The sequence below is a fragment of the Clarias gariepinus genome, chromosome 19 (genome assembly GCF_024256425.1).
Source record: "Clarias gariepinus isolate MV-2021 ecotype Netherlands chromosome 19, CGAR_prim_01v2, whole genome shotgun sequence".
In the NCBI taxonomy this organism is placed as follows: Eukaryota; Metazoa; Chordata; class Actinopteri; order Siluriformes; family Clariidae; genus Clarias; species Clarias gariepinus.
In genome coordinates, this window is record NC_071118.1 from 6,440,056 (window position 1) to 6,463,733 (window position 23,678).

At 38.7% G+C, this 23,678-nt stretch overlaps 2 protein-coding genes across 3 annotated transcripts; one reads left to right on the forward strand and one right to left on the reverse strand.

The window, feature by feature from the left end:
* The first annotated feature begins 1,567 nt into the window (after positions 1 to 1,567).
* On the forward strand, positions 1,568 to 14,521 carry dpp3 (dipeptidyl-peptidase 3). 2 transcript variants are annotated; one of them, XM_053478435.1, is made up of 18 exons: positions 1,568 to 1,634; positions 3,651 to 3,967; positions 4,052 to 4,141; positions 4,601 to 4,738; positions 4,834 to 4,908; positions 6,094 to 6,184; positions 7,047 to 7,177; positions 7,287 to 7,417; positions 7,891 to 7,949; positions 8,043 to 8,237; positions 8,320 to 8,432; positions 9,890 to 9,982; positions 11,146 to 11,208; positions 11,648 to 11,772; positions 11,870 to 11,990; positions 12,228 to 12,407; positions 13,384 to 13,546; positions 13,762 to 14,521. In XM_053478435.1, exons 2-18 carry the CDS (start codon positions 3,698 to 3,700, stop codon positions 13,902 to 13,904), a joined length of 2,181 nt encoding a protein of 726 aa, XP_053334410.1. In that variant the 5' UTR covers positions 1,568 to 1,634; positions 3,651 to 3,697; the 3' UTR covers positions 13,905 to 14,521. The 2 variants fall into 2 exon arrangements, with proteins under 2 accessions (XP_053334410.1, XP_053334411.1); XM_053478436.1 differs by lacking the exon at positions 1,568 to 1,634 and adding an exon at positions 1,653 to 1,674.
* Positions 14,522 to 23,501, reverse strand: rin1a (Ras and Rab interactor 1a). Its single transcript, XM_053478434.1, has 11 exons — positions 23,265 to 23,501; positions 19,945 to 20,133; positions 19,670 to 19,784; positions 19,466 to 19,538; positions 19,283 to 19,374; positions 18,028 to 18,590; positions 17,343 to 17,841; positions 16,933 to 17,241; positions 16,626 to 16,757; positions 16,377 to 16,531; positions 14,522 to 15,765 (listed from the first exon to the last, which is right to left on the reverse strand). The coding sequence occupies exons 2-11, from the start codon at positions 20,131 to 20,133 to the stop codon at positions 15,445 to 15,447; spliced, it is 2,448 nt and encodes an 815-aa protein (XP_053334409.1). The 5' UTR covers positions 23,265 to 23,501; the 3' UTR covers positions 14,522 to 15,444.
* Between the last annotated feature and the right edge of the window lie 177 nt (positions 23,502 to 23,678).

The window sequence follows — 23,678 nt, forward strand, 5'->3', positions numbered from 1 at the left end:
AAATAAATAAAAAAAGGTTAATTGCTGTTCAGTCATGGTGTGCAATTTTATATGTGGCAAAGTGACAACAGTGCAAACTGTATTAATTGTGCAAAAAATTAGTTGTGCAAAGAGCAGCATGAAAGTGACAATGAAATTTAGTCCATGTGTAAATCTCAAAGTATGCAATAGTCGGAACAACTGAGCAGACCCTGATGCTAACAGATGGGAGTTTTGCATGTAGCACCGTGATGTAAATAGCAGACTAGCCTAGCATAGATATCCCAGTCCACAATTCCCATGTCATTGTAGTGAGGTGTTGAAGAGCCGCATGGGTCTGGGGACAAAGGATCTTCTAAGTCTGTACGTTGAGCAGCTTTGTGACTGAAGTCTTTCGCTGAACACAGAAAACTGTAAAATGGGTGGTCGGTGTTTGCCATTATGGACAGCATTTTGCTAAGTGTCCTCTTCCCCACCACTTCCTCGAAAGAGTCCAGCTCCGTACTGACCACCAAACCAGCTCTCCTGATCACTTTGTCCAATCATCTGGCATCCCTGTTCTTCTCAACATAGAGAAGAACACTGGTGATGACTGACTAATTAAACATCATCAGGAGGTTTTTACAGATGTTGAAAGATCCTAGTCTCCTGAGAAAAAACAGCCGACTTTGACCTTTCTTGTACAGATAGTAAGTGTTCACTGAGTAGTCCAGTTTGTCATCCAGCTGTAGCTGTAGGTATCTGTATGACCTGACCCTCTTAACATCCATTCCCTCGATGGAGACAGCTAGCAGGGGAGACCCGGACTGACGAAAGTCAATAATCATCTCTTTGGTCTTAATGATGTTTAGTTGTAGCTGGTTTAGGTTGGACCATGCCACAAAGACCTTGACCAGGCTTCTGTATTTGCCCTCCTGTCCATCCCCTATACACCCCACAATGGCAGCGTCATCTGAGTACTTCTGGATGTGGCATGACTCCGAGTTCAATGTGAAGTCAGAGGTGTATAGCGTGAACAGGAAAGGGGCGAGACAGTCCCCTGTAGTGCTCCTGTGCTGCTGGAAAAGGTTTCGGAGTTTATTTAACCAATGATAATGACCATTGGCCTCCATTGTCCCTAGTTGGAGTGAAGAGGATCCTAGATTTATAGGTGGATTGATAGCATTTTTATATTAGCATGCAGCTAGGTTTTTTATTAACGTAGCCTTGTTTTGTTTAAATGCATTTTTTAACCAACATTTTTTTTTGCATTAGTATACTTTCACTTTTAACTCTTTCTTTTACTTCTTCCTGCGCAGCACTTTGTATTACTTATTAAATAAATAAAAAAAACATGCTCTAAAAACTAAAAAAAAAAAACTATTTTATTAAAATAATTGTTATTACGTGTGTTCTTATTAAACACACCGTTGCAGCTTTCTTATAAACTTTAATATAGAAAAACACGTATGTGTATGGTTTAACGTTGAGATTTTTATTTGTCACAGTATCCATCAACAGTCTGTGTCGTAAGTCTTTACCGATTGGCTCAAATGCGAATCAATCTTCATGTCTTCCACGGAATTGGCTGTGAGGCGGGACGTTTATTGAATGAATAGCGGAAGTTGGAGTAGACAGTGAGGCTGCATTTTGACAGGTTTGAACGAAGAATTAAGGTACAAAGTCCATATAAACGGGGGTCTTTGTTATACGATAGTAAGTTTTTGTTGAATGGATAAAATGCGGTTAGGTAGTAGTATTTTTTTTAATATATATCTGAATGTCGCGGTAATTAAGTAACTAATCTGGACAATACAGCTGCCAAGTTAGCGACCTGAGCTAGCTGTGTTAGCTTTGTTAGCTGAAACTAGGCAGCCTTTGAGAAAACTGAAATTAGAAGTCCCTATCTGTTACTAAACAAGCATTTGGGTTATTAAAGTCTGTGTTTCATGTGTCACAGAGGGATAGAATTTCTATTTGTCTAGAAATAGATATATATAGATATATATGAAATGTATTTTATGTTGTAAAATGAAACCTTGATTTCAAGAGTAAATTAGGGCTGATAGTGTTCACGCGCTGGAATAGGTCAAATGTCATCAGATGGCTTTTGCTGTTTATTTCATTTGTCTGTCTAGAAATCAAAGGTTTCTATAGAAGAACCAATGTTTAAAAGCAGCATCTTATAAAAAGAACAGACAGAAATAAATTGCATCATTTTTTTCTGTGCTATGCTTTGTAGAGATGGACAGATATATGGATAGATGTACTTCCGAAGTACTGATGTTTCTCAGACTTTTTCCAATACAAAGCTTTTGAGGTTGTTGGAGATGAAAGCATTAAATGCTGTGTCCCTTGCCTAACGTTTACCACATGCATTTACTCCCTGGAATCATTTGCAGATTTATGTTTATAACAGCCAACAGACCATCATGCTTGAGGAGGATTGTGTAACTTTCTGACTGACGGACGGACAGACTGATTGGATCTCTCCATCTGCATATATACTAGCTTACAGTACTTGGACTAAAATCAGAATTGGAACAGCCACTGATTTCACCACCTACAGCTTCAGAAGCACTTGCACAACTGATGTCTAAAAAGATGTATTTTTTTTAGAAACTTTGTGCACTTTGATCAATGTGTGTGTGTGTGTGTGTCTATCTGTCCATCCTTCTGTCTAAAATTGTTTACTTTCCATGGAGAACAGCAAATCTAAAGAAAATAATCTTGTTGCTATGTTGGTTCTTGTGATATGGATATTTAATAATAATGATAATGGTGCATTGTATTTATATAGACACCTTTAAATTTTAACTAAAGAAATGTATTAATAAAATAAAATAGTAAATAACAGTAAATCAACTAACATAGGATCTCCTTTATCCGCACAGATAAAATCATAGAAAGATTTGAGTGCAGCCTTACATCATGTAGGATAAGCACTTCTGTATAAATGGGGCTTAAGATATTATTTAAATGCGGTTGAAGTGTCTATATTACGGATTCTTTCTGGAAGAGAATTCCAGAGACAAAGATCAGTGAAGGTAGTGCTCATAGTGGTGAGGCAAAGGAGCCTTGATGAAGAGGAACGACGAGTGTGAGAGGTGGTGTAAAGCTGTACAAACTCTGATGGATAAGGAGGAGCAAGGTTATGAAGTGATTTAATAGTGGGGAGTAGAAGTTTAAGCTCTATGAGGTATTTGTTTTGAGCCAGTGGAGTTGTTGAAGGGAAGTGGTGATGTGATGCATAATGTCTATTCAGGTTATGATACGGGCAGCTTTTGTGGTAGACCAGTTAAAAGTGGATTACAGTAATCAGGTTCTTGACCTAAGAAAAGGATGAGATTGAGGAAACATCGATGCAAAATAAACAGCTGTTGACTTGAGTCAGGCTTTATGGAGATATAAAGTTGTGTACTATCTGCATGACAATGGAAATGTATACTGAATTTACTAATGATCCATGATCATGGGAGCAAACCATTTCTATTAAACATGGCTGTCTTTAACCTATGCATTCACTCCCCTACTTTCTGAGACAAAAACTCTCAGAATATTTTACTTGTCACAAAAGTGGTGCCCTCAAGTGTTCTGTACCTTGTACACAACATACTTAGTATGTTTTTTTTTTTTTTTTTTTTTAACTCATAATAATGCCTTGAATCATAAATGATATGTTTATCTTCCAGAGTATTTTGTAATTTCAACCAGAAGATCACACTGCTTGTAAAGCAGCATGGTGGATTCTCAGTACTACCTCCCCAATGACATCGGGATCTCGGTTTTGGATTGTGCCGAGGCCTTCCGGCTGCTGTCGCCTAAAGAGCAACTGTATGCACATTACATCTCACGGGCATCTTGGTACGGGGGCTTGGTGGTTCTGCTGCAGACCTCACCAGAGTCTCCGTCCATCTATGTGCTCCTGCAGAGAATCTTCCAGAAGCAGACGCCTGCACAGCTGGAGACCGTGGCAGCTGCAGCAGGTCTGAGCTCAGATGAGTACCAGGTGCGGAAGAAAGTTTAGTGGTCTCAGTTAGTATCAGTATAGTATGAGCACATGTATTAATATTTTGTTTCTCTTTTCCATCAGGCATTTCTTGTGTATGCTGCTGGGCTTTATGCAAACATGGGAAACTATAAGTCATTTGGTGACACGAAGTTCATTCCTAATTTGCCAAAGGTACAGTGCCTAAAAATGGTTGGCTAGTTCTTTTATTATGCAAGATTATCTAATTAAAGTAACAGGTATATACATTTCATACTATTGGGTGCAAACATTTGCCTCCCCCATGCTTTTTGGAGCATTTTTTTAAATACAAATTCGTTTTTCATTCATCTTTAGTAACTTGTAGTAGGAAATTTGAGGAAACCATGTGGGCAGGAGGAGAAAATGCGCAGGAACTCTACACAGACAATAACCCAATCCCACTCAGATACCTGTTCTAATACAGATTTTATTCTAATTGTATAACTTTTAATATGCAATGCCTTTAATATTAAAATTCTGCAAAACTTTGCAATTCTGTTTGTATAGAAGCTATTGTTAAATTTGTGAGTCGTATTTCAGCAACTGCATTTAGTCATAACCTATTGAGTATTAAATAACATGAAGATTTATATACCCTTGTTCCATGTGCAGGAGAAGTTTAAGGCAGTGGTGTGGGAAAGCCAGGCCTATAAGGAGAACCCTGCTGAGATGGAGGCTCTGTGGAACAGCTGCTCCCACCTCCTCTACTCCCTGGAAGACAAGCATAAACAGCTTGGACTCGGGGAAGAAGTAAGTCCGCTCTAGTAAACTTAAACTTTGTGACTTTTTCGATGCATGGTGTAATCAGCAGAATAAATGGTTTTGTCTTTTTTTGTTTTTCAAAGGGGATCTCCACATACTTCTCAGGGAACTGCTGTTTAGAAGACGCAGAGTTGGCCCAGAAATTTCTAGACTCCAAGGTAGACTATTTTCATAGTATTAATTAGGGATGCACCGAAATTTCGGCCGCCGAAAATTTTCGGCCGAAATAGCATTATCGGTTTCGGCCGAAACGTAAGAAAGCGCAGAAAATAAAAGCCGAAATTGTCGCCACGCCTCTCCCATCCTCCCGTCTCGTTCGCGCTGTCATTACGCATCAAACACGGAGTATGTCGGCGGTTTGGAAGCACTTCAAAGTTTCAGATGAAGACAGCAAAGTTGCAATAATTTTAATTAATTTGTAGTTTTTTTTAATACAAACAAAAAGAAAATATTTTAAACATGTTTTTTAATGAAGCCATTTTCGGTTTCGGTATCGGTTTTCGGCCAAGTGCATCCAAAAATTTCGGTTTCGTTTTCGGCCCAGAATTTTCATTTCGGTGCATCCCTAGTATTAATATCTGCATCACTTTATTTTTGTGTTGTCTTTTTTTGATAGCGTAATTACTAAAATACTGATGTGGATTTTTTTAAGTAAACCAAATTAATTTGTCTTATTTATCTTGTTAAACAATAAATTTTTGTGTATGATATGTGTGGCGTTCAAGTCAAATTTGGATTTTTTATTCTGTAGACTAACAGAACAATGTAAATAAATACTCTCTTTAATTCTCTGTATATAATCCTCTGCTACACTGGTGCACTTATCTCAGCAATTCACTAGTGCTTGGTGGTAGAAAGTTTACTCAAGTACTGCCTGCTTTATATTGGACACACTGGCTTCCCAGGAACTCCTTTAAATGCCCAAACGTGTGGAAATGGCTTTATTGATCCGTTGATTTTTAAGGATCAATCGTTCCACCTGCTGAAAGTTCACAGCAATGACAGCAGTTGGCTTTAAGCCACCTCGGCTGGGATTATCATTCACGGACATACAGGCATTTTCACAATTAAAGTGTTTACTGCAGAGAAGAGTCTCATTACTGTATTGTGCTTAAAGTTTTCTGCAAATGTTAATTGATTTTACAGCTTCACTCATGTGAAATTTTATCACAGGTCCTGGTTTTGACTTGAACACCCCTTGTTTTTTAATTTACACATTGTTATCCTGGCGGTGCTGCTTTTTTTCAAGGAGAATTTTTCTCACCCGGCCCTCGCCCATTTTGGAGAACTGGAGATTTGGTGTGAACATTTCTGCTTAAGTTTGTAATGTTATACCTCCCTAGAACCTGAGTGCCTACAACACACGTTTGTTTAAGAAGGTGTCAGAAGGGAAGCGCCACTACGAGGTGCGCCTTGCCTCTGCAGTGAAGAAGGGTGAGGAATAAACACTTGAAAGGCTTGTATTTTAAACATTTACACTGCCTGGCCAAAAAAGTCACCATTTTAGAAGGGCCAAATTATTGACCTGCATAAAGCAGGGAAAACAATTAAGGATGTTTAATATTACTGGAATTGCATTAAGAACTATCTAGCACATTAGAAAGACCTGTAAGGACTGTGGTAAAAATCATGAATGGAAATTGCTTAAAAACTCAGTAAAGAAGCATGATGAAACCCAAGAGCACTTGCATACACGCGCAATGTGATGAGCAATGTGAGTGTAGAATTGATATAAAACAGCTGTGTTGTCATCAGAATACCAAGTTAATGAGACTAATCATGAAAAAAAAATTGCTAGGTATCATAAAGATTGCACTTTGGGGCAGTGGAAAAAGGTCACATGGTCTGATGAGTTAGGATTGAGCCTATTCCAGAGTGATCGGTGTGACAGGGTAAGAAAAGAAGCGCATGAAGCAATGCATCAGTTGTGCATAATGCAAACTGTACACACCCATTATGTGTACAGCAACATTATATGGCAATAAAATTATGTCAGCTGATGCCCTGAATTTACAGGATAGCCATGTAATCACATTTATGGATTTTCTTTTCTTCCCAGAAACAAGCATATTCCAGGATTCAAGTTGTTAAAGTGTGTTTCTGGGAGCATGAGGAAATATTTTCACATGTGAATTCGCCCCCGAATACGGTCAATTAAATTTTGTAGGGTGCAACTTTTTTTCGGCCAGGCAGTGTATATAACTGGTCTTAAGAATCAGCTTGTTCTGTGGATTTACTATGCCTTTTCTTTGAGGTTTTTTTTTCTTTCTCATTTCTCACTTACTATATTTTACAGATTGTGCTGTTGAGGGTGAAGGAGAAACACACTGTGGCACATTTGACTTTGAGGATGCTGTTTTTTCTGTTCAGAGAGGAGACTATGCATACCTTATGGAGAAAGTCAGCCAAAACCTGGAAAAAGCGAAGGTGGATTATATAAACCACATATTTTTACTATAACAGCCTAACTCTTTTTAAAACCTTAGAAAAAAATCCGATGTCTGCTTTTAAATGTTGCTCTGTTGCTTGTACATAGGCTTACGCTGCCAATGAGAACCAGAGACAAATGATGGAGGAGTACATAAGAAGTTTCACCTATGGGTCTGTGGACGCTCATAAAGAGGGCTCCCGTTTTTGGATAAAGGACAAGGGACCTATTGTAGAGAGGTAATAATATATAGGGGAGGGGAAATGTATTTGAAGCTTGTGTGTAGTGTATGTCCTGAATGCTTTGCAAAATGAGTATTAAATTTAAACCTTTTGGGGAAATATACGTATAGGTGTTGTTAAATCTCAAAACTGAACATTTACAGGTTAAGTGTTACTGCATTATAAATTGTAAACGGCCATTATGTTCCGATGTGCGAACACGGGGAAAAAAAATTACTTGAGTTTATGCAGTCTTTTTATTACATTGGATTGTATGGATTGTAGTTGGGGGTATCCATTTATCGTAAAACATGCAGACCTTTTTTTTTTATACGGATAAAAGTTTTGGTGCTTCATTGTTTTGTGGGCCTGAAATATCCAAGCATTTCATTATTTAATCAAAAAACAATATTCAGGTTTAAAAAGTCTGAATGGAAACAAATCTTTAATTTACATCCAAACTTACTCGCCACTGTTCCTCTGCTTGATAGTTACATAGGCTTCATTGAGAGCTACAGAGATCCATTTGGTTCAAGAGGCGAATTTGAAGGCAAGTTCATAATTCTCATTTTGTTCTAAACATCCATGGTTAGTGTTGCAGATAGCTTGTTACACCTCCACATTTCTGCCCCCTTCTTTTCAGGTTTTGTTGCTGTAGTGAATAAAGCGATGAGTGCTCGATTCGCGCAGCTGGTGAGTTCAGCCGAAGACTTGCTCCCCGAGTTGCCGTGGCCAACTGCATTTGAGAAAGATCGTTTCCTCAAACCCGATTTCACCTCGCTGGATGTGCTCACTTTCGCTGGCAGTGGCATCCCAGCAGGAATCAACATTCCAAACTGTGAGTTCTACCATTTGCTGTAGTTTAAGTAAATTTGGCTTACATGAGTTCCATAGTAAACACTGCCTCTTCTTTTCTCCAGATGATGATATTCGACAAACAGAAGGCTTTAAGAATGTGTCCCTTGGAAATGTGCTGGCTGTGGCCTATTCAACACAAAAGGACAAACTCACTTTCCTGGAGGAAAAAGACAAGGTGAGTCAGAATGCATACAGTGAACCCCTGCAAAGTCGCAGGTTAGAGATGGCGGCCTCAGTTGTTCGCGGATTTTTTTTTAAAATCTAACTTATAACTGCAATTTTGTGGGAACCACAAATATCCTCCAGAATTTTTTAATGGCTTTTTCCCTGCTAGTATAAACTTTTTCAAGTGCTTCAACGCTATTAAGAACAATATAATTTACTATTTTTGTAACACGAATATTGATGTAAATTTAGCTAAACTTCCATATAAAATATACTGTATAATTTTTTTTAGTACTGTAGAGACACAGTACTAAAAAAAGCAACCATAAAAGCAAGCAATAGTAGAAGAAAATGCAGCTTGGGATGGTGATTTATTACTGTGTTATTACCTATACCCTAAATTATTACCCTACTTATACCAAAGAAAACGACAGCACGTAAAAAGAAAAATACATGCTTGCATGAATTACAGTACATGTAGGGGTAACATCTGTATTTTATATTTTGGCACTGACGTACCATACTGTACAGTATACAGTACACTTTTTTTAAAGTATTAAGTTTGAATTGAAATTACAGTGTTTTGAGGCCATATTTTAGGGTTAAAGCTATTGAAATAGTCATTTAGAGGCATTTTTTTACCACATGTAAAATTTCTGGTTTTTAGAAACTCATCTGTATTCAAATTTAAAACAATTTTTCTTGTACACAAACTCCCAGAACCACTCTTTCACAACTTGAATCCTGGAATATGTCATGTCATCCAGGAAGGAAAACTCCATAGATGTGATAATCTGGTCATTCAGTACATTCATGTCATCAGCTAGCTTAACTTTGCCACAAAATGTTGCTGAGCCTAGACCTGACCAACTGAAGAAACCCCAGATGAAAACACTGTCTTTAGAGCCGTTTACAGTGAGCACTATGCATGATGGGAAGCAAATGAAGCGACGCACCCTTCTTACCCTTACTAAATGCATCATACCAAGTGACCTGCTTTCATTGCTCTGATGTCTAATCTTTAAGCACCCTAGCAAACTAAAGCCTTTTTCTGATTAGTTCCACTAACAGTGTGGCCAAACAGCTGTTGAGTGCCAAACTTGTCAGTTCTTATTACATTGTGGGCGTATGGATATATCTAATTTACCTATTAAACTATGTTTTTACTGTTGATTTTTACCATGCAACTTCACCAATGTTTGAGTGATTTCTGTTTTTTTTTTTTTTTTTTTTTTTCACACCACATTCCTTCCACAAAGGTGACGGTTGAGCACCTTCCAGGTTTTGAGAGTTAATGCATTGAAGGGTTCTTAACCCAGTTCCAGTCATTTCAATTCTCCTTAGTTGTTTTCATTGCGTGATGTAGCCCAATAATTTGACCATTCTGAAACAGCGACATTTATAGTAAAATCTATGCTTAAATTTATTTGATCATTATTTTTCTTTCTGTGTTATTTATGTCTGTAGGATCTCTTCATCAAGTGGAAAGGCCCTTCTTTTGAGGTGCAAGTGGGTCTACATGAGCTTCTTGGGCATGGCAGTGGCAAACTCTTCAAGCAGGTGAGTGAGATGTATTTCATTAACACATTACATTATGGCCTAATGCATTTGAAATTAAACACCTAATATATACAGTGAAACCTTGGATTACGAGCATAATTCGTTCGGGAAGCTCGTATATTTAAATCGAACTTTCCCAAGGGAATAATGAAAACTTAAATTATTTGTTCCACAGCCCCAAAAAATAAATACATAAAAATAATTAACACAAAATACAAAGTAAAAATAAAACAAATTAACCTGCACTTTACCTTTTAAAAGAAGTAAAAATAAATCTCGACACATAAGTGTTTCCGTTTGTGCGCGCAGGCTCTGTGTATGTTTGTATGTGTTTGTGCGTGTGCGCATGTATGTGTTTGTGAAGCTAAAGTAAGGGGCCCCTCCCCTCTCCTCACTTCTCGTCTCACACAGTTACCCTTCCTCCACTCTTTTTACACACATGCACGCACACAAAGGAAACACTGTTTTATCGGAAAAATGAACAAGAAATCTCATTAATGACACCCGATTAAGCGACACACTAATGGAATCACTGCTGTAAAGTAAACATAAAACAAATCAACCTGCACTTTACCTTTGAAAAGAATCGCGACAGAGCAGTGTTTCTGTGTAGAGCAGAGAGAAAGAGTGTGTGTGTGTGTGTGTGTGTGTGTGTGTGTGTGTGCATGCACATAGACACAAAGAGCAGGCTGACACAAAGAGAGAAAATGGATCTTTAACCTCCCTAATGGGATTGCTTTTGCTTTGCACACGCGCTGTACACACGCATACAGACACAAAATAAAATATGTTTTACACGCACATGCGTCACAATGTTATAGTAAACAGTATACGCATGTACAGATGTTGATTATACCAGTAAAAGACGCGCACTAAGACCCAACAGGGGAGACAATTACGCACAATTCCGCAGCGCAAGAAAGAGAAAAACCGTTGGCTCATTTGTAATCACGTGGCGCTCGGCGTCAAAACAAGCGCACTGCCGTGATACATGATACTCGGTACTCATAAACCAAGACTTGTTAGTTTTCCAAGTCAAAATGTATTAAAAAATCTTTGCTCGTCTTGCGGAACATTCGCAAACCGCGTTACTCGCAATCTGAGGTTTCACTGTATTAGGATTAGAATGTAGCTAATGGTTTTGCCTTATTTTGTGTATGTAGGATGAAAAGGGAAAATTCAACTTTAATCACGCTGAGGTCCGTAATCCAGAGACAGGGGAATTGGTGAGTCTATTACACTACACTATGCAAACCTTTAACAGTAACTCTTTAAAGTAAGATTCTTTTATTTAAACTTTCAAATATGAAAAAGGTCTTAAATTGGCGAATTCCACCTCCATCTTTCGCCAATACTCGTATTTTGTGAGGGTATCGCTGTTGTTTTGTATTTATGGGCGCTTGGTGTATTACTTCCACCTCCTGGACTGGACTGTGGAGAAGAAGATTGGCAGAAGATAATGGCTTTGAACGAGACATGACATTTAAACATTCAATCCCGCAAGTTACACAGAATTTCAATGGTTATTAAATACTTCTGTGCTATAAATTGAAAAAAAAAAAAATTAATAGAATCTAACTATTGATTCAAAGCCGTAACATTGTCCTGTTCCTAAAATGGCAGTTGTTTGATGTGTCAGGCCTCAACTGCACTTCCTTCTTTTAGGTTAGTAGCTGGTACAAAGGCAGTGAGACATGGGACAGCAAGTTCTCCACCATCGCTTCGTCATATGAGGAATGTAGGGCAGAGTGTGTGGGGCTCTACCTCTGTCTGAACAAGCAAGTGCTGAGGTAAAGCAATAGTAACCCACACACACACACACACACACATTCCAGTGTTATATCTTGTGCATTGTAACAGCTGAGATTTTACTATGCCTGAATGCAGCATCTTTGGTCATGAGGGTGAAGCAGCAGACGAGGTTGTGTATGTGAACTGGTTGACTATGGTCCGTGCTGGTCTGCTAGGCCTGGAGTTTTACACACCAGAGAGCAAGAGCTGGAGACAGGTTTGCAATAGTTTTAGTTTCAATTCCTGAAACTTTTTTGGCATGACTTCTTCACAAGAAAAATCGCCAGAAGTGTTGCATAATTCTGAGAACTATAATAAGATCTCTTTCCACTTTTTTTTTTTTTTTTTTAGTTAATTAGCAGCAAACAGTCTAGAATGGAAACTTGTTTTTGAAAAGACGACCTTGGTTCTCACCATATGTGTGTCTTTGTGTGTCTGTGTGTGTGTGTCATAGGCTCATATGCAGGCTCGTTTTGTGATCCTGCGTGTGCTGCTGGAAGCAGGGGAAGGTTTCGTGACCTTGAGTGAGACCACAGGGGCGGATGGTCAGCCTGATGCCCTGATCATGCTGGACCGCAGTAAGATTCATACAGTGGGCAAGAGTGCCATCCAAAAGTTCCTCTGCTGTCTGCAGGTACATTTAATGTTAATATTGTTATTGCGGCACTTAACATACTGTAGGCTAGAAACTGGACAAAGTGGGATGCAACCTGTTCATTTTGTAGATTGTGTAAAAGGTGTTAGTTTCAGTTTAACACACAGTATGGAGTATAATATACAGTGCAGTACACCAGTATAACGTACTGTATATATTTTTAACAGCTTATAAATACAACAAGATGCGGTATGACTGTGTAATAATGCTTGACAAACATTAAAATTTCTTACGACAGTGGATTTCACCGAGGATGAATGCAGTTGATGCCTAATGTTGATACACATGTCTTCTCTTGAATGTCTCAGCGATTTAAAAAATAGCTAAAGAAGAAGAAGCCACATACACAATAGAGTACAGTGAAGTACTTTATTTACATATCACGGGTAGAAAGTTGGGGTCGGAGCTTAGGATCAGCCATGCTATGGCAGCCCTGGAGTAGACAGGGTTAATGGCCTTACTCAAAGGGCCCAACAGTGGTGGCGTTGGGACTTATTAGTTGAGTCTATAATACATAATGTTAATGGAATATAAATAAATATTGATTATAAATAATGTATATATATATATGAAATATATAAAGAATGGATTATGGAATAAAATAATTCTTCTTTTTTTATTGAAATCCAGAAATAGTAATATTTTACAATTACAATATTAATCTCCCTCTTTTAAAATAAAAATAAATTATGGAACAATAGTGGAACACAAATATGCCACTATTATTTAAATGCACCTGCTGAAAAAAAATGCCCAAGATTAGCAAGTTTAGCTTAGCTCACAAGCTTTTAATTGATTTACTGAATTGGTGAATCAAGGCAGCGTCCTGGTAATGATTAATGATGAAGCCCTAACCTTGTACTTTGTGACACCAGCTTTTATTACTCACTTGACTCATACTGAACAAGGCTTACAGTCTTGAAGTTAAAAAATGATTTGAAATCATTTTCCTCAGGTGTACAAATCCACGGCTGATGTGGAGGGAGGTCGAGCTTTGTATGACCGCTACTCTGCAGTAACAGCTGAGGGTGCTCACAATTTCCTGCGGCTCCGCGAGACAGTGCTGCTTCGCAAGGAAGCCCGCAAGATGTTTGTTCAGGCTAATACCCGTGTCAAAGGTCAGCTCCGATTCCTTGATTCTGTTAAGAATGATTTTTTTTATTACAGAACTCATTGTTATTGCCCATTTGACTGTTTTTTTACTAAATTTACTAAATTTATGCAATATGCAAATTAATTACTTGTACTATTAAATGCTTATACTTATGTTTTATACACCTCACTTTGTGATGCATGATTGTGTGTTAATAATAAACTCTTTGGTGTGTACCAGGAGAGGCGGTGGAGCTGGAGCAATATGAGGCAAGCGCAGCAGGACTGATCCAGTCCTTTGCTCGGCGCTTCACCGAGGATGATGAGGAACTGGCAGCTCAGCTGCTGGAAATGGCCTCCACAGATGCAACTTACTGGTGCTAAGGCAATGGGGGGCGAAAAGCACTGCAAACTGATGAGAACGGCCCTAACGCATGATAACTGCCCTAAGTCTGCAGGTACAACGTTATATTAGAGAAAGAAAACATGAATGAGATAGAAAGAGGATGCAAAGGGTACGCTGGAATTGATTGTAGGAAAAAAAAATCAGAAGGGCAGTTCAGACATCGTAACGGTTAACTTTTCTTTAGCTCTGTGTTCACTAATGTCAGTAAGTCAGGTTTTTTTATTTAGAATATGCAATCACTCTGTATTTGAGATGGGACCACAGCCTACGCTTCCCACACAGATGGATATGTGTTAAAGCATCGATGAGAGAAAATGTGCTGTGTGAGGGTGGAGTGGGAGAAGCACTTATGTAATCTAAACCTGTTGCACTTCTGTGAACGTTTTAACAAATACGTTTGCGTAATCATGTTTATGTCCTGATCAGCAATACATCGCATAATCAACCGAATATTCAAGTTTGTGCTTAGTAGGATGTTTTCTCAGAAATCTGCATTTTGATTTTGATCTTAAAGGCATTTAGCATAAAAAAAAGAACATGTGTGATCACTGACAAGAGAAAGGTTTCCTACTGAATAAAAACAAAAAATCAGTCATTTTTCAGTGTCCTCTTGTTCTCTCTTTTTATTCAAGCAACACTTACACTATTAAACAAGCTTAAGATTATTGCACCAACAAGCAAACTTCGTCATGTTGTTGCTACTGCTGCCATTGCTGAATCCGTCACATTTGATACAACAATATAACGGCAACTATTTAAAAAACAAATTTAAACCCTAATAAAAAAGAAACTTTATTTTTGTTTATTGACAACTTAAACGTTGATTTGCACAGCATCACAATTTAAGTTGTTCTGCTCTCTATAAACAGCAAGCCTTAGCATATATGTACAGTAAGTCCACATCAACTTATAAACACCAGTGTTTATTTAACAGGTTAGAGTTTTCCAGTCCTGGACCTCTGGACTGCACTTTTTACTATAACACAGTTCCAACACTATTTTATATTTATTATCTGATGAATGGGAAGATTTCTCATGGGTAGATTAAACACGAAAAAGTGCAGCGGAGAGGGACTACAAGGCAAAGTGTGGAAAATCCTGAACTACAGAGAGTAAAAAGAAACAGCACTGTCCTTATACATGTCGTCGTCTTATTATTGTTATTAATACAGAAAGAATAAATTCCTGTTGTTGTTTTTTTTTAATTCACAAGACGTTACCGTACTCGGATATAACGTGAAATAAGCACAAAAACATTTGGCATGAAATATAAATAAAATACAGCTTGTTGTAAACAAGTACAACTCTGTAAACAAGACTTTCAGTTTTAATATTTGCTTATCCAAAGATAAATTAATAAAACTTAAGCGAATGTACTCGGTTATTATTTAATAACACCAATAACTTAATATCCTAATCCATTTCCACTTGTCGTGGATTGTCAGCTATCTCCCAACAATTTTTTTGTTGTTTTTGTTTAAAGGTACAATTTTTCAACCTTATCAGTACTGTATTAGGTCACATTTCTGAGGCTTCTCCGGAAAGGTCCAAAGCACCACCTCTGGTCAACTTACTAGATTTCATTTCCTGGCACGAGTGCTGGTAAATAAGTGGAGCACTGCTCGTACCCATGTTCTGCAGGTCCTGAATCTGAGCATCTGGAGGAACTGCTGTTAACTTTTCACTGCTTCTCCAGTACAGGCTGTATTCGTCTGGCTGGTCCACTCCAAATTTGCTGGCGCAGAGTTGTGCCAGAGCTTCTCCACTGACCCCTGCCTTCCATTGCAATGTCTTCACCAAACTGCACTCTCCATCTTGGAACAGCACCTTTACAAACCTCTGTAAAATAGAACTATATTACTACTCGTTATTTTGTAACATAATCAGCCATAACATTAATATTTTTACATATTTTTTACATGTATTATTATACATTTAGTAATAATTAATAATTGTATAACAATTTATAATAATAATTTATAATTGTATAACATAATTGTTTTACAATGTAGAATGAAATAAAGATAAAAGAATTAAAAGGTGTGTATAATACAGTTGACTGGTAATGTAGGTATTGTGATAACATTGGATGATCCCTAGTGATTCCCATCCTTTCTGATCACCCACTATACACCTGTAAATATAGTCATGAGCACCCAAGGCTCACCGATGGATGCAGGGACCAAAGGCCAGCCTGTCCAGTGCACCACAAGCCACCACTTGCCAGACATATGAGGTCCAACCAGCAAAGAAACCAAGGCTGCTGGCCCGGCCTCCAAACTCCCCAAGATCCCAATCTGACAGCAAACCCACACGCCAGACAAACAGGTCCAATCCACAAAGGCCCAACCAGCACCCCATAGCACCCGAAGGATGTCCTGTTACCAGACACCACAGCACACCCCCCAGAATAATATGATTATTGCACAAAAGAAGATCCAGGAACTGACCTGTTTTATGTCATTCTTGGACTCCGTACTACGACGGTGGCTCCACTCCTTCAGGGATTCTTTGACCTGATGGGTAAGTCTACTGGAAGGCACAGCTTCTGGTTCACTCTGTATATAGCTAAGACTGGCGTAAACACTGGTCAGATAGTATCCACCTAACAAAAAAAATGGATGTATGTATGTAAAAGTATGTCATAATTTCAAATGTAACTTCTGTTTTTTTTGTTTAACAATGCGTGATATCTCTACCCTCTCCTGTGAGCCAAGAGGTTTCCAGGAGCTCCATCATGTACTCCACCTCTAGAGAAAGCTCAGGCATGTTGCACTGCACTATCACATAGGAAAGAGCTGGAAGGAAGTCATCAGCTCCAAATTCCTGTCCTGTTTAATAAAGAGATATATTCAAGTATTTAATTAATGAAGAGTAATTTCAGGAATAACATATATTGTAATGATTTTTAGAGCTAAAATAATATTAAAATCATTACATTAAAATAATTTACACATCTACCCTGTCCAAGATGAGTCATAATCAAGAACTTCAGGCAATCCTTACCAGTATTGGTCTTCATGGCTTTATAGATGAGCTTACAGATCTGTAGAAGCAGAACTACTTTATCTATGGGTGAATAGGCACATCTCATGAGAGACACCTTGTGCTTTATCTTCTCAATGCCCTGAGCATCAGGTACGGCCACCTGTACTCCAAAAAGGTTTTTTGGTGAAGCATCTCTGGCTCTCTTCATACTTTCAGCCAGCCTCTTAAAGGAGCCATCATGCTTGCGGATATTATAGAGTGCTGTATCTATCTGCCCTTTGAGAGGTTTCAGCACACAGCGAAACAAGGCTTTTTCCAGAGTCTGATCTGCGAAAAAAACAAATGTAAAGGCACACACCTAGCTTATTCCCTAGAAGTAATGTGTTCTAGACATATAAAAAAGCGTTTCGAAATTTGTTGCTGTGTACCTTTCTCATCCTCAGGCACTAAGGTTTCAATAGGGGGCTCAAGCTCTCCACACTCCAAAAGGAAAGCTTTAGCTTGATTGATAAAGAGACGTAAACCCTGCAGCAGCTCCACAGTAGTTTTCAGGCACCGTGATTTTACCGCTTCCCTTTGCTCCCTCAAGAAGTCCTGCACCAGAGACCCGAATGCCATCCGCCTGTCATGAGAAAGCTCTTCGATCAGCCGTATGACTCTCTTCCCTGGCACAAAGAAGGACACAAAGGCCGCACTCATCTTTCGCAGAGCCGAAACAGACTGGTGAGGAGGATGAGATGGGACGATAGGGTTACTGATATTGCGCGTGAGGGGCGGCCTCTGAGGACTCTCCTCTGTCTCCTCAAGGCTGCTAAGGGAGCTGCTGCTGTCCAACTCGCTGAGGGATGGAGCCATTCTTTTCTCAAGTACTAATCTGATGTCTTCATCTTCATTTTCTTCTTCACTTTCCACAGTGATTTTTTGTTCCTGTGGTTATATACAGTATATATGCACAAGTTGTTAAACAAATAATGTAACCATAAAAAGGAAACTTTGTTGCGCACTGTATTTTATTAACGTATTATATTCAGAGCATTGAAAAGGCAGTATAAAGTATGCTGATGGTAGGTCTGAGTTTACTTTAAGGTGTGATTGATGGCAGAGGATGTATACCTGCACAAGTGCTTTGGGCGACTGGTAGTCCTCTTCAGCTGTAGGCGAGAGGGATGGGGTGACTATTGTGGAATTCTTCTTTGGGAGAGCAAGACAAGGCTGTAGATAATCTGAATCTTCCTCAGCAACTTTAACATGGCTCTTATCCTCGTTGGTCTGAACCACTTCAGTTTGTTCCAGTTTCTTTTCTTTATACTTGTCTTTGGCATGTAGGGGTGGAGGTGGTGGTGGGGAGATAGGGGGTGAGAGTGAACTGGTGGTTTCAGTGGAGACTCGAACTTTGATGCTGCGTTTAAAGTGATGACGCTTGTGCATGGCACCACGAATGGGATGCTCTTGAAGGAATAGTGGGTTGATGAAGCATAAAGCTCCCTGCCCTGCTCCCAAATCAAGTTCAGAGGGACTTCTGGTGTGTATTGGGCAGAACTCCTGGAACAATGTTGAACTGGTGCTAGTAGATGTGGTCGATGGTTGTGGTTTAGGATTTGGGAGTACAGATGCATCATGTACTGGTGGAGGATCGCCGCGAGGCCCGCGAAAGTTTAACTGAGAACTCCAGAACTCTATGAAACATGGCAAAGAATAATTTTAATATTCATGTTTTTGTTGTTTTTTATCTTAATCATGGTCCAACGTTAGCTCCAATTCTAAAAATAGGGGTGCTTTTACACGGCATGGATCCGGGTACACTTAACCCCAAGGTCTGGGAAGTTTGCATACATCACCCCTGGGCACAGATCAGCGTCCCATGCTCAAGTCCACGTGAAAGGGTGGTCTCGAGCACAGTACAATGTTCTTGGCCATGGCTTCAATCAAACGCCAAAGTATGTGATCCTGAAAGTGGGTCGTTGTTTAGGACACAATGTTATCAGCACCGTCTATCTCCTCTGACATCTTTGTATTCACCTACAACACGGCCAAGGTCTGGCTAGAGGGTTGCTATTAACATTTTCTCCAAATTATCAATATTATTCATATCGTGAAAGTTGAGTTCGTTAAACTTTTTTCCAATTTGTGTTTATTGATGACTCGCAACCCAACTAGGAGCAAACTGCTGCCTGATGCATCACAGACCGTAAAGTGTACTCGGCTACGAAATAGTTTAGTAACATGAATACTGACCAACCATGCCCAAAGTAAAAGCAGCCTAAATCTAACCTATACTCACACTATAAATCTAGTCTAGAGACAGTCTATATTTACTGAGGTTTCACAGTCTTTAAAGTGATTCGGAGCAAAACCTCTATGTACTTACCCACACCCATATGAGAGATGGATTCCAACTGTTTGTGTGATGAAGCCTTGGCAATGGCCTCTGGCAACTCCAAAGTGAACGGAAGAACATCCCTAATGGAAAGTAATGCATAACTGACTTAAAAAAAAAAAATAATAAAGTAAAATAATTTAATAATAATTGTTGTAAATTAGCTGAATTTACCGGCTGATACAGTAGAAGGCAATGAGTCTACAAAGATCTGGGAAACTGATAGCTGAGCTCTCCAAAGAAAAGGCTGGGGGTAGAGAGGGTAATAAATATCCATATTCATCAAATTAATTAACTGTTTAACACCATATTTTGTCCCAATGGATTGGAACCAATTGTATGATCATCATGTTGTTTTTTGATCATCATATTACTCACTTGAGTCCTTCTCTCGGATGACAAACTGTTTGACAAAAGATGGCACACTGTCATCTGCAAGCCTGAGACAAAGCATTTTCTTCTGGGATGTACTAGACTTCCGGACCAGGAAAGTCTACAAAATAGGGAGGAAGCATTGTATTTGACAATTTTTTTGTGTAAATAAAGTTTTATTGATGATGCCAGAACTATGGGAGTACAAAGCGCCTCGGCCTTTTTGGGATACACATTAGAACATTTGGCAGTACCAGTATCAGTGAGAGGATGTAACTCACCCCAGGGGGTTCACGCTGTAGGATGTGAAGTGCTGTGGCCGAGTTGATGGACAACTGCAGCCATACGGGGTATGTGAGCAGCAGGCGGTCCAGCACACTGATGCTCTTCAAGGAGCCTCGCTGAGGACCTGTTTTCTTCTCTCCTACTGGATGGGCATCTGGATAGTCATACACAGGGTCCTCCTGCATCTAAATCGTAATAAATAAAACCTGAGCATGGGACACAGGCAAACATCCAAGAATGCTTAGGTATTTCTTTTAGCTCTATTAAATACAAACTGAATTTGACTAAAATTTCAACTCCAAGGACCTTTTGGCGTAACTGATTGACTGAATGTGTAGTGTGTAGTCAAGACCAGATATTAAGACTTCCAGGCATCTAATGGATTGTTTTTTAATCTTTTGAACACTTGTGTTAATAAAATGAGCAGTTCTTCATGGTAAAACCAATTGGCATTTAAAGAAGACTTTAAGTGCAGTACTGTGATAAGACTCTTAGCTGCAGTAAAACATTTTAATGGTGCAAACGTTTTAAAGAAGGCTTCATGTCAGTGAAAGACAATCGCGGCTGCAGTGGCTCATAGCCCACTGCAATCGTTCCTGTGAACATGCAGTGAGTAGAATGTCTGATCCTTAAAAAATCAGTGGATAACTTGTTGCCAACTTGGGGAAGAGACGTATCTGTCTGTGGGAACTAGACACACAACCATTCACTAACACCACTTGCACATTGCAGGAAATTGGTTGGGAGTTGCCTCGTCCCCCGTACAGTTCTGACCTCGCTCAAAGCCATTTCCACGTTTGAAGTTCCTGGGAGACCAGACATAAAGCGGGCAGTCCGATCCAGCATACCTGAAAACCTGCTACCTTAATGGTATCCATGCACTAGTAAAACACTGGGATAAGTGCATTAGTGTGGGAGTTCTCACTCTCATAAATGTGTTATTCTGAACAATTTTTTAAAAAGTCGGATCAGATCGTTTACCTGATCTTTTAACATATTGTTATACACTAATAATAATACACAGTATTCCTCATATTGTGATATTTTTATGTGTTACTGTAAGTGTTGGTTTACAGAGCGTATTTTAGTAGGCATGATTAACAGATCAGTAAATATAAAATTGTGCTTTTTTAAGTACACTTTTTTAAATACATTTGTGTAACGCTCATTCTTTGTCCTAACATTTAAGGGCCTGAGATGAATACTTTAAACGTTTTGTTAATTAAATGTTCAGCTGTAATGACTGCACAGTTTACAATGAACAACTGAACCATTCTGACCCTCTGAACTTCTCTTTCAGTAAATATAATACCATTTTAATAGTTTTATTTTCCAGTCATCTCACAGGGATTGGGTAATGTTTTATTTCTGTTAATGCTTATTTTTTTCCACAAACATGTGCCTTATTTTTCCTGTTGCTCTGTTCTTGCTGGCTTTTGGAAACTCCCCCTCGGGCTCATTCCTCTTCCTGGTCATGTGAGTGCTATTCGTCATGACCTGACTAATTTCCTAACTTTTTTTTTCATTGGGCTTCTCTGATCGAATCTGTTTATTTTTAGCGTACCTTTATTATCACCTAAGAATATTAAATATTTACAAAATGACAAAGCCATGAATGAGCAGAACCTACAATAATGTTAACTTAACAGGCCACATCAACCTTCTTCCACTGCAAATGTTACCTTCTGCAGGGTGCAATAATGACAGCTTGGGTGGTTTTTAAAGTGGATTAAACCAAGCTTTGCTACCAGTCCATAAATAAGTTATCTATTGTGAGATGTAAATCAGGCCTAGCTTATGATGACAAAACGAAACAAGTCTCCCATTATACAAGGTATCCGTAAAGTCAAAGTTTTCACATGTATTTATAAACTTAATCAGCCACGTGCTTTATGTGTGCAGTGATGGGTTATATTTACATTTTAAACATTACTGGGGTTCTCCATATTTATAATAATTCCACACTTATAGTAATTCTCTAAATAAAAAAAAAGAAAAACAAATTTAATATACAGTATAATACATTTTTTTTAGTTTTGGTAGTTCTATGACCAGAAAAATTTGAGCATGTAGGTGCACAGAAGTGATCAGGGAGTTTTTTTTTTTTTTTAACTGCCAAAAAGTTTGGGCACCCCTGGCATACGCTGCCTTTGAGTGGGATGGTGAAGAATACTATTTTTTAGCAGCAGATGGCTGCTATAGCAACACTGGCCCACACATCCTACTGGGCATTCCCACCTACTAAGCTGAAGGAAAAAAAAAAACTTTCAAACCCACCTTAAAATAGTACCATTTATAGCTCATGGAATTTTACAAAAGATGTTTAAAATGGTCTAGAAAGGAATTAAACGTTATGACATGTTCAGTGTTATAAAGATTTTACAACATACTGTAGCTTTGACATGGTGTATTTTATATTAGTAGAAAGTGTAGTTCTACATACAATTCTACAGAATTCTTAAAATACTTTAGATGAAGATTTTCCTTTAGAAATCATAAGATGTGAAGAGATTACAGCGCTCATGTTTAGGCAGGAGAGGTAGACCACAGTTATACTTATAGGGCGTGCAGATGAGCATAGCAAGTCTAGGCTTGGTGGGGCGGACGCCTATAACTATGTGCTTTCAGTGTGTTTGTGGTGATTTTGCATAACAACCGTAAGCCTGTAAGTGGTATCATGCAACGGTTTAAAAACGCCACGGTCTGGTGTAATTGTTCGGTTTGGGTTATGCCCATTCTTAGGAGAAAAGCAGCTTTCTATTATATTTTGTTCCTTTAATGGTCTATGTAAAGATTTACAGTACATGATGAATTACATTTTTAAAGATTAAAAGAGATTGAAGCTAGATTAAAGCTTTTAAAAAATACACTGTAAATACTACAAAGGTATGCAGTATGTTTGATGGTATCACCACCTGTGCAACAATGATACAATAATACATTTCTTTTCTGGTCATATCTAGAATATTTAAAGATTTTAAGTCAAAAACATGCAAGACTTATTGATGTTGATCCAGTCAAGAGTTGAAAAGGTAAAAACAGGACTGTTGTAAAATCATATGAGTGAACATACAGCTCGACCTCTTTAAAGCTTTATAGTTGTATGTATGTAATCGAAGAAATGCCTTAGAAAGCTTTGTAGCTTGGAGGTATCTAAGTGGACACTTCCTCGGAGAGAGAAAGAGTGAGTGAGAGAAAGAGAGAGAAAGTTCATTCAAATCCAACAAGTCCACTAGTGAAATCCAATAGACTAACATTTGCCCCACCTGGGAAACCCAGAGAGATGTACAGCTTTAATAAGAAACCTGACACTTACGGTGAGTTGCGGACGGAGTTACAGCCGCTGAAACACTACTTCATGCCGCACAGCTGTCAGATCCATGAAAAGTGCCGGACAGAAGATTAAAAAAAAACTACTTCTTGGTGTTTTTGCTCAGATTAGTTCCTCTTCCACGTGTGTGAGAAGAAGTCGTCCAGCCTCTCTCCCCCCAGTGTGTAAAACTCTGATTCAGACATTATTCACCCTCCGTCTTCCTCTGCGTGCTTTCCGCTCTGATTTACTGAACTGGAAAACCAAAAGTTCCCGTGTTTTTTTTTTTTTTTTTTTTCTGAAGTCATGTGCGCATGCGCATGGTTTAACCTGGAAGGTAGCCTACACCTTGTGCGCATTATTCCGCCTTTGCATGCTTTTATCTTATAAAAGCTTTTTGTGTCGCTTTACCACTTCTTC

Excerpts from the sequence above, each read along its gene's own strand:
- dpp3 (XM_053478435.1), top strand. The coding sequence starts at position 3,698 with ATGGTGGATTCTCAGTACTACCTCCCCAATGACATCGGGATCTCGGTT. Across the intron at positions 8,238-8,319 it reads AGGAATCAACATTCCAAACT|ATGATGATATTCGACAAACA; the intron begins GTGAGTTCTACC and ends TCTTTTCTCCAG. Across the intron at positions 9,983-11,145 it reads GTGGCAAACTCTTCAAGCAG|GATGAAAAGGGAAAATTCAA; the intron begins GTGAGTGAGATG and ends TTGTGTATGTAG.
- rin1a (XM_053478434.1), bottom strand. The coding sequence starts at position 20,133 with ATGCAGGAGGACCCTGTGTATGACTATCCAGATGCCCATCCAGTAGGA. Across the intron at positions 19,539-19,669 it reads CATCCGAGAGAAGGACTCAA|CCTTTTCTTTGGAGAGCTCA; the intron begins GTGAGTAATATG and ends CTCTACCCCCAG. Across the intron at positions 15,766-16,376 it reads CCAAGAATGACATAAAACAG|AGGTTTGTAAAGGTGCTGTT; the intron begins GTCAGTTCCTGG and ends TCTATTTTACAG.